This window comes from Dendrobates tinctorius, unplaced genomic scaffold, assembly GCF_039654945.1.
Source record: "Dendrobates tinctorius isolate UK_male_01 unplaced genomic scaffold, ASM3965494v1 ptg000043l, whole genome shotgun sequence".
Taxonomy (NCBI): Eukaryota; Metazoa; Chordata; class Amphibia; order Anura; family Dendrobatidae; genus Dendrobates; species Dendrobates tinctorius.
In genome coordinates, this window is record NW_027361711.1 from 38,443,046 (window position 1) to 38,453,489 (window position 10,444).

General features: G+C 45.1%; 1 protein-coding gene across 1 annotated transcript in view; it reads left to right on the plus strand.

Annotated features, from left to right (window-relative positions):
* The window catches only part of YIPF5 (Yip1 domain family member 5), a 31,954-nt gene extending 22,038 nt beyond the window's left edge, over window positions 1-9,916 (plus strand). Inside the window, exon 6 of the mRNA XM_073575274.1 lies at window positions 8,952-9,916. Within this exon, the coding sequence (XP_073431375.1) occupies window positions 8,952-9,114 (163 nt within the window). The 3' untranslated portion in view covers window positions 9,115-9,916. The remainder of the gene's footprint in view (window positions 1-8,951) is intronic.
* The last annotated feature ends 528 nt before the right edge of the window (window positions 9,917-10,444 follow it).

Below are 10,444 nucleotides of genomic sequence, written 5' to 3' on the forward strand. Positions count from 1 at the left end.
CGAATATCGGCCAATACCCGATATTTGCAGTATCGGAATGCTCAACACTAGAGTTGAGCGAAACAGGTCGAAAAATTTCAAAAGTCGCCGACTTTTGTCAAAGTCGGGTTTCATGAAACGAAACCCGACCCTAGGATGAGGTCGGCCACGAGGTCGGCGACTTACGCGCCAAAGTCGCGTTTCAAAAGTTTGTTTTGCGCTCTTTTTCAGCCAATCAGGATCCACAGACACTGTGGGCAACGTGATGACATAGGCAGGGGTCACCACCATCTTTCAGAAGGGCATGCAAGTGATTGGCTTGCTTTGGTGGGCGTCACAGGGGCTATAAAAGGGCGTGCACGCCGACCGCCATCTTACTTCTGCCGATCTCAGTATAGGGAGAGGTTGCTGCTGATTCTGTAGGGAGAGCGTTAGGCAGGGAAGAAGACAAAAAAACTGCTTCTGCTGCTAGCGATTTGGCCTGCACAACACACAAGTCACTGTGTGTGCAGTGCAAGGGGAGGATATATTGTGGTGTATCAGTGGTGTTGGTTGTTGGGCTGCCTTTTTTAAGGCTTCCTGACAGGCTGGCATTGCTGTTTACCCACTGCTCCGCAAACTGCTTTTTTAAAAGCAATCCAATCTCCCTTATCCTCTAGTCACTTTGGTCACAGCTGTGCCATCGAGCCTGTCACATAGCGCTCAGATATTCATTGGGCCTCACACAATCCACAAGTGTCCAGTGTCCAAAAGTGTGTGCAGAGATTCAAAATCTCCCTTATCCTCTCGTCACTTTGGTCATAGCTGTGCCATCGAGCCTGTCAGATAGCGCTCAGATATTCATTGGGCCTCACACAATCCACAAGTGTCCAGTGTCCAAAAGTGTGTGCAGAGATTCAAAATCTCCCTTATCCTCTCGTCACTTTGGTCACAGCTGTGCCATCGAGCCTGTCACATAGCGCTCAGATATTCATTGGGCCTCACACAATCCACAAGTGTCCAGTGTCCAAAAGTGTGTGCAGAGATTCAAAATCTCCCTTATCCTCTCGTCACTTTGGTCACAGCTGTGCCATCGAGCCTGTCACATAGCGCTCAGATATTCATTGGGCCTCACACAATCCAAAAGTGTCCAGTGTCCACAGTGTTTTTGCTCTTTGTTTTCTCTGGTTAATGGTCATGTGTTAATATGCACTTACATTGTGCATACACATTAACTTACTTTTCTCAGTTCAGATTTGTTTTTTATTCATTTCATTGTGCATTCAGTGCATATATGGGTGTGACCGCCCTCTTTCTGAGCTGGGAAAGCCATCCAGTCTGGCCTAAGCTGTTACTAGTGGTTCAGTCGCTCGACCCTTATTCACATTCATGCCACTTGGCAAGTGAAAAGGTTTTAAATACTAGAGTAGGGACTGTCCCACAAGGGTTGCCGTGACGTGGCGGGATGGCTTGTACATTATTTTGATCAAAATTATGTTTACTAAATACCCTTATTATTATCATTACTTTTATGCATTATTTGCAGTATATTTTTTACTTTTTAGTTATATTTGTTTTTTTGCTCTTTGTTTTCTCTGGTTAATGGTCATGTGTTAATATGCACTTACATTGTGCATACACATTAACTTACTTTTCTCAGTTCAGATTTGTTTTTTATTCAGTGTCCACAAGTGTCTGCAGAAATTCAAAATCTCCCCTGTCCTATAGACACCTTGTACCTTGTTTTACATTACTATATAGTTTGTTGGATTTTGTCTACATTTCTACCAAAAATGAGGAAGGCTGGTGGAAGAGGCCGTGGAATTGGGCGGGGGTTGGCAGCTGGTAATGATGGTGTTGGTGGTGGATCTGATGGTAGTGGCAAGAGCAAAATAGGACCGAATGCAGGAGGTGTTGAGCCTGCGTCATCGTCTGGCTACATAAGGCCTCGAACCCTTAGTTTTCTAGGAGTTGGCAAACCGCTTTTAAAGCCAGAGCATCAGGAAAAAGTTTTGTCTTACATTGCTGACTCAGCCTCCAGCTCTATCGCCTCCTCTTCTTCAGTTGTAAAAAGTAAAAGCACTGAGTCGTCATTGGAGGCTCATGTTCATGAACCTCACCTTTCCTTGTGTCCTTCACCCCAACCAAGATTGAAGGATGACGCAGGCCATACTACTGATTACTCCATGGAGCTGTTTTCACATACCATGCCTGGATTATCAAGTGAAATGGTGAATTACCCAGGCCAAGATGAATCTGACATGGAGTGCACTGATGCACAGCCGCTGATGGATGATTCTGCTGGTACATTCACTCAGAGCACTACATTGTCCTCGCAGTGTACAGAGCCAGATTCTGACCCTGATGAGACTCAGGTGCCCCTTCCCGCACACTATACCACCATACACGGTGACACAGAGGAAGGTGCACATGACATAGAAGAGGAGGTGATGGATGACCCAGTTGTTGACCCAGATTGGCATCCATTGGGGGAAGAGGGTGCTGCTTCCAATAGCTCAGATGAGGAGCATCCACAGCAGACATCGACATCGCAACAGCTGTTATCTGGCAGGCCCGGAGCACTCCAAAGACAGGTTCCAAACATCAAAAGAGTTGCTGGACAGCTTGTCCAGAGGGTCAAAAGATCACAGCGTGCTAGGCCGCAAAATGTCTGCCAAAGTAGGAAGAGTGCAGTGTGGCACTTTTTTGAACAAAATCCTCATGATCAGGCCAAGGTTATCTGTAAGAAGTGCGCAAAGACCTTTAGCCGAGGGAAAAATCTGAAAAATTTGAATACCAGTTGCATGCTTAGACATTTAACCAGCATGCACTTGCAAGCGTGGACACAACACCAAACCTCAAGTGCCACATGTGCAACTGATCACAACGAAGGTAGTCAGCAACGCTACATTGTTTCCCCCACTGTAAGCCCACCGGTTAGCACAGCAGCAAATGTTGAGGTGTCGTTGCAAGGCCACAGCAGTCAGGGAATCCCACTGTTATATCAACGAAAGACTGATTCTAGGCCATCAGAAAGAACTCCATCACCATCATCAACCCTCTCTGTCTGTCCTGTCCACCGTTACTTCCACCATATGCAGCTCTCAAGTCCAGCTCACCCTCCCAGACACTATGAGTAGGTCAAGAAAGTACTCAGTCTCTCATCCACGTACACTGGGTTTGAACGCCCACATTGCCAAACTAATCTCGTTTGAGATGATGCCCTTTCGGTTGGTGGAAAGCGCAGCTTTCCGCGAACTCATGGCCTATGCAGTACCACGCTATGACCTACCCAGTCGCCACTTCTCTCGCAAAGCCATCCCAGCCCTCCACCATCATGTGAAAGACCGCATTGTCCATGCACTCAAGCAGTCAGTGAGCGGAAAGGTGCACCTCACAACTGATGCATGGTCCAGTCGGCATGGCCAGGGCCGTTACGTGTCCATCACTGCGCACTGGGTTAATGTGGTGGATGCAGGGTCCACGGGACAGCGGTGGTGGGACAGTGCTGCCTAGCCCACGGTATAGGAAACAGTTGGCTGTAGGCGTTCGACCCTCCGCCTCCTCCTCCTCCAGAAGCGAAAGCTCGTCCACAGAGCGCAGTCGTACGAGCACTCCATCTGCAGCTGCCACTGTTGCACACGATGTGTCCCCCTATCGAGCAGCTAGTGGAAAGCGTCAGCAGGCTGTGTTGCAGATGATGTGTTTGGGCGACAGACACACCGCCGAGGTGCTGGCCGAGTACTTGAAGCGACAAACTGAGTCATGGCTGGGCAGTGTACATCTTGAGGCAGGCAAGGTAGTTAGTGATAACGGCCGTAATTTTGTGGCAGCCATAGCCCTTTCAAAACTCAGCCACATACCTTGCTTGGCTCACACATTTGAACCTGGTGGTGCAGTGCTTCCTCAAAAATTATCCGGAGTTAACAGCCCTGCTCCAGAAGGTGCGAAGACTGTGCGCGCACATCCGCCGGTCGCCTGTACACTCCGTTCGTATGCAGAAGCTGCAGCGATTGCTCCACCTTCCCAACCACCGCCTCATTATCGACATTGCAACAAGGTGGAACTCCACCCTGCACATGGTGGAGCGGCTGTGCGAGCAGAGGCAGGCCATAATGCATTTGTGGGAGGATACACGGCCAGGCACTTTGAGAGCAGACATGGAGTTGACAGGTGTGCAGTGGTCGAAGCTAAAAGACCTCTGTAAAGTCCTTCAGTGTTTTGAGGAATGCACACAGCTGGTAAGCGCAGACGACGCCATCCTAAGCATGAGCATCCCACTTATGCGTCTGCTCATGCAAACTTTGACGCACCTTAAGGAGCAGGCGTATGCAGCCAATGTTGATGAGGAGGACCTCTCCTGGACGAGGTGGAGGAAGAGGAGGATGATGATGGGGATGATTACTTAGGGGAGGAGGATGCATCTCGTGGGGCAAGTGAAAATGTTGGCGTGGCAAGGTCTGGTACAGGGTTTGTGCGTGACTGGAGGGATGTGGATTTGCCAGAAAGTGCTCCTCCACCCAGCACTCGCAGTGCATCATTGACACCGGGAACATTGGCCCACATGTCAGATTATGCCTTGCAGATCCTAAAAAGGGACCCCGCATTGCCAAAATGATGAACGATGACGACTACTGGTTGGCCAGCATCCTGGATCCACGCTATAAAGGCAAATTACAAAACATCATGCCACAGGAGAACCTTGACCTAATATTGGCTAATAAACAAGCAACTCTGGTAAATCGGTTGCTTGAGGCATTCCCAGCACACAGCAGCGGTGATGGTTCTCACACGAGCCGTACGGGCCGGGGGCAGCTTGGCAGAGGTGTTCGTGGTGCACACAGCAGAAGTGGCGTTGGAGACAGGGGTTTCATGACAATGTTGTGGACTGATTTTTCAAATACCGCTCACACAACTGGTAATACTGCATCGATGGAAAGTGACAGGAGACAGCAGTTGTCAACTATGGTTACAAACTACTTTTCCTCCCATATCGATGTTCTCCCACACAGGTCATTCCCCTTTGACTATGGGGCCGCTAAACTGGACACCTGGCCTGAATTGGCCCAATATGCCTTAGAGGAGCTCGCTTGCCCAGCTGCAAGTGTGCTATCGGAAAGAGTCTTCAGTGCAGCTGGATCAATCCTGACAGAAAAAAGGACCCGTCTGTCAACCCAAAATGTGGATGATCTAACCTTCATTAAAATGAACCATGCATGGGTTTCCAAGGATTTTGTCCCACCTTCCCCTGATGACACATAGGGTGACAGAAAAATGGTTTGCTTTGGTCCACCTCTTCCTGGGACTTCACCTATTTCGCCTTTTGCATCAGCTGAATGTCCAACATCAACATATGCCACTTTCTAAAACTCCCTAACTGTGCTGCCTCCCCCCCCCCACCCCCCCCCCCCCCATGGCCGGGGGTCACCACCTAGCGCACGACACCGTGCGAGTGCCGTTGCCCTGGACAGGTGGGTAGGCCGACTCTTGGGCGCGGGCACTGGCACAGGGTCCCTCATAGTGCAATCAAGTGTCTCTGACGGTGGTGGTGCACACCCGCCGTCAGACACACCGCTGTACTATGAGGGGCCCAGTGCCAGTACCGACGCCCACGAGTGGGCCCCCCTTGCTTGGGCAGGGCCCCAGCATTTGCAAACTTTACCTCTCCCTGCTCCTCCGCTGTGTAATCTGGGCCGTCAAATCCATACTGTGCCTGACACCGTCTGAGCCTGCCTCCTGAGACATATATTTTGAATGTGTACGCTATCCATACATGTTATCCGGGGATACGGTACCCTTTCTAACCTTTGTGCAATCACGTGCAATCCATACTGGGCCTAACACCGTCTGAGCCTGCCTCCTGAGACATATATTTTGAATGTGTACGCTATCCATACATGTTATCTGGGGATACGGTACCCTTTCTAACCTTTGTGCAATCACGTGCAATCCATACTGGGCCTAACACCGTCTGAGCCTGCCTCCTGAGACATATATTTTGAATGTGTACGCTATCCATACATGTTATCTGGGGATACGGTACCCTTTCTAACCTTTGTGCAATCACGTGCAATCCATACTGGGCCTAACACCGTCTGAGAATGATAGATGGGGCCCACCATACACTGGAACATTCCAAAGGTGGACATCAGACACTGGAGCAGCATTTACAGGGCCCATTATACACTAGAGCATTAGAAATGGGGCGCATTATGTTTGGAGCATTATTTGGGCCCATAAGACAGTAGAGCTTCATCCATGGGGACCAACATATACTGTAGCATTATGTGGAGCTCATCATATACTGTTTCAAACATTATATGGGACCAATGATTCTGTATGGAGAAATAGATGGGCCTCGTCATGAGATGTAAAAAGTGAGGTATTTTTCATTGTACTATACCGCTATTTCTCTGCCGTATCGGAGCATGAAGAGTTGTGGTATGTGTTAAAGGGGCGCTCTTTCGCCCAGGGCACATGAAAACCTGCAGCCAGCCCTCCCCCCCCCCCCACAACTTTAGCCAAATAACCCCCATTTTTCAGTGCGTAACTTGTATTATGAAGTTAATTAAGGTTGACAAGCTTAAGTAAGAAGAATTGATGCTTTTGGCATTCAAATGGGCACTGTAGGTGTGTTTCCTGTCCTCCTCTCACTGCCTACTTTTATTCCCCATTGACTTACATTGGGTTTCGTGTTTCGGGACGACCCCGACTTTTCCCTATAATCGGACGATCTTGCTCGACCCGACTTTTAGAAAAGTCGGGTTTCACGAAATGAAACGCGACCCTAAAAAAACAAAAGTCGCTCAACTCTACTCAACACTAGTCACAATGTTGACGGATCCGTTTTTTCACAACCTGGCTGATTTTGACTGATGTCAAATAACTGAAATGTGAAACAGGCCTTAGTGGGTGGTTGCACATGGTGCTCATCCTTATTTTTTCCTTATCCATTAGACAGCATGATATTAATCTTCATTGTAACTATGGTTTTGTGTTCAGTGCTTCTTTTACTATTATGTATTACACCATTATCCATGGGCAGTTATCTTAAGATAATTATTTATTGCAAATATTGGCCATGGAATCACACTGGGCATTGGTATACAGTATTATACTACCTCTCATTTTTCTTTAACTGGTTTCCACCGGTGATTTGGGGGAGGAGGTGTCTCATTATTATTGCATTTCTCAGATTTGTTTAGTATTGACATTAGTAACAGCATTTAGTATTTATGCAAAGAGAAAGATTGAGTAACTAGGTGAATATAATAAAAATACGTCTTTATTAGTTAACATATATATCACTTAGTACAAAAATACAGAGATTAAAATGACACCACAGGATGAAGAAACAGAATAACCCGGGAGAAGCACCCAGCCACAGGATATCAAGTAATGCAGCAGTATATATAGAAAATAACCACATCTATGTAGATAACCGGTATCTGCTGATTACCCATCTCCCCATTTGGAGATCACTGTGCCACATTATGAATCCATTATGATCACCCAGTGAGCATAGATAAATTTAGCGTGGCCAGTTTGAGGAGATATCTTACCCTTGAGAAAGCATGCTTGTAGTCACGCGAAACGCGCGTCGGGCGTTTTCCTCACCTGGTCCTGGGCTCACCCAGCTTCCATGTATATCTGGTAAGATATCTCCTCAAACTGTGATCTCCAAATGGGGAGATGGGTAATCAGCAGATACCGGTTATCTACATAGATGTGGTTATTTTCTATATACACTGCTGCATTACTTGATATCCTGTGGCTGGGTGCTTCTCCCGGGTTATTCTGTTTCTTCATCCTGTGGTGTCATTTTAATCTTTGTATTTTTGTACTAAGTGATATATATGTTAACTAATAAAGACGTATTTTTATTATATTCACCTAGTTACTCAATCTTTCTCTTTGCATGTATACCTATTGGAGTGGGTGTTTCAGGTGTTTTTCCTGATTAGGGTGGCTACTTATAGCCTTAAACCCTATTCTCTGACATAGTGATAATGTCACTGAGGTTTTTGCATTTAGCATTTATTATTTGTAATAAAATGATAACTATACGAGGTATTTACTGATTCCATTTGGTAGCTATTGATGGGCAGATAATGCTAGGCAATTGCTTTATTTTAGCATGCCTGTACGAAAATGTTTACAGCTCTTTTGGTTTTTTAAATGTTTTGAAGTGTTCTTTCTGATGTATAATAAAATTGATAAGGTGGTCCCAATTGTCTTTAAAAACACGCTTTTTTTTCGTTCGTTTTTTGTTTTTACTCATTTATATAGCGCCATTAATTCCACAGCGCTTTACAGACTTTGTGACTGTCTCTGATGGGGCTCAAAATCTAAATTCCCTATCAGTATGTCTTTGAAATTTGCGAGGAAATCAGAGGAAACCCACACAAACACGGGGAGAACATTCAAAACGCCTTGCAGATGTTGTCCTTGGTGGTATTTATTTGAAAACAATTCGCTTATACTATGTGTTTGGATGATCCCACTAATATTTAGTGGTGCCCTTAGTATTTCTTCTCTAACAGCTACGTATACGGAACTGCTGAACAGGAGAGCCCACTTAAAAATGACGTGATGCATGTCTCCAGAACAACAAATTGGGCACTGAGATGGCATATTTACAAGGGATGTGGAAACTGAGTAGGGGGAAGGGCTAACGCGTGCAGTGTCCGCGTAGGGGGAAAGGCTAACGCGTGCAGTGTCTGCGTAGGGGTGAAGGGCTAACGTGTGCAGTGGCCAGTCAATCTCCGTTCAGCTGCTTACTTTAAATTAGCACTGCAGAGTAATGAAGAGTGTCACGATGTTTTAAGCCATATGCAGTCTGCAATCAGTTAAGCCACAGCTACAAACTTCTCCACTTTTGGTCTCCCCATTATTTTGATCTATCTTGATGTATGTGAAATAGATGTTTGCATATCCATGTCTTGTATTTTCTATTAATAATATAGTAATTTGTGGCTTTGTGTTTTTTACAGAGGGATTGTTGGTGTTCTCCTCACAGCATTAATAATCGGCTGGTGCAGCTTCTCTGCCTCTAAGATCTTCATTTCTGCTTTGGCCATGGAAGGACAGCAGCTCCTCGTCGCATATCCGTGTGCTTTACTATATGGTGTATTCGCTCTGATTTCTGTGTTTTGAACTGTTCATTAAAGTTGGATTACCATGGGCCAAACATGTTGAAGATGGATCTAATCTGCTGTTGTGGATCACTAAGCCGTCATTACCTTGCACACCTTTGGGATCAAGTGATGTACATCTTACGTTCATGTTTTATATATGACTTTTAAATACTGAAGTTACTCAGAATATTATAAAGTGCTAACGTTTTATAGCATTTACTGGCTGATGCATCGAGCAGTTGTTTCATAAAGAAGCAAAATTTGAAAGTAATAAAGAAGATTCTGAGTTCAAGATGTGTTCTATTTTATAAAGGAAGCTAATGAATTTCTCAGTGTTCGACCCTATGTTCAATGCTATTTCACAGTTTACATTTAGATAACAAATTCAGTACGTTTACAATTTTTAATGTGGTCCTAGCCTTTATTATAGCCCAGAGCTGCAGTCATAATTCTGTTTGTTATCCTTTGATACATAAAAGCTTGTTGACAGATACTTTTCTGGCAATGTTGAGCTTTTAAATGAGTTTCGGGTTTTCCTTTCATCAGATTACTGAATGATGCATATGTTTTTAACAGGCAATGAATGCTGACAGCGTTCAGCTCTACTGTACGCAGAATTGTGAATGCAGGTCTAAACTAAGGCTGCAATGCAGGATCAGTACAAGAAAAGTAATGTATTTCTAAACTTGGGACTATGAAATGAATAAAAGTGAACTTCCAAGTCATGTGTTAAGCTACTTTTGATCATGGCTTATAAAAATAATTCTTATTTAGGTGATATTTTCCCTGATACTACAACAATAAAGATGACTTGTAAATTTTTTTTGTTTAACTTTTGTGATTCAAACACCGTTTTTAATCCTTGTGTTCCCCAATAATTAACAAGTCTGACACAATATTGTTGTCACATAATCACTGCTGCAGCCGGTAATCAGCCACTGATTTGAGGTAATCACATTACAACAATGTTACTTGATTGCTCGAACATCAGTGGACCGTTGCTGGTTCGGGATTTCGTTAATCCAGTTATGGAGAGCTACTTCATGACCCAGTTGTCCGTCATTGGGCTATATTTTGTTCATCCTGGTCACTGCATACCAGGAATACACCCACATGAGTTGCCCATTTTCTGGTCTCCGTGGCAGTTGTCCAACCATCATAATGATAAGGTAACAAAAAAGAAAGAACCTAGTTCCATCATAATAAGGTACCAAAAAAGAGAGAACCCAGTTAGTCTTGTAGTTCAAAGTCTTTGGATGCATTTTGCAAGTATTTATAGCAAGTGCAAGTAATGAAAACAGTCACTTGCTTGGGTGTCATATATAACTCCTGGGCCCATGGTGTGTGGC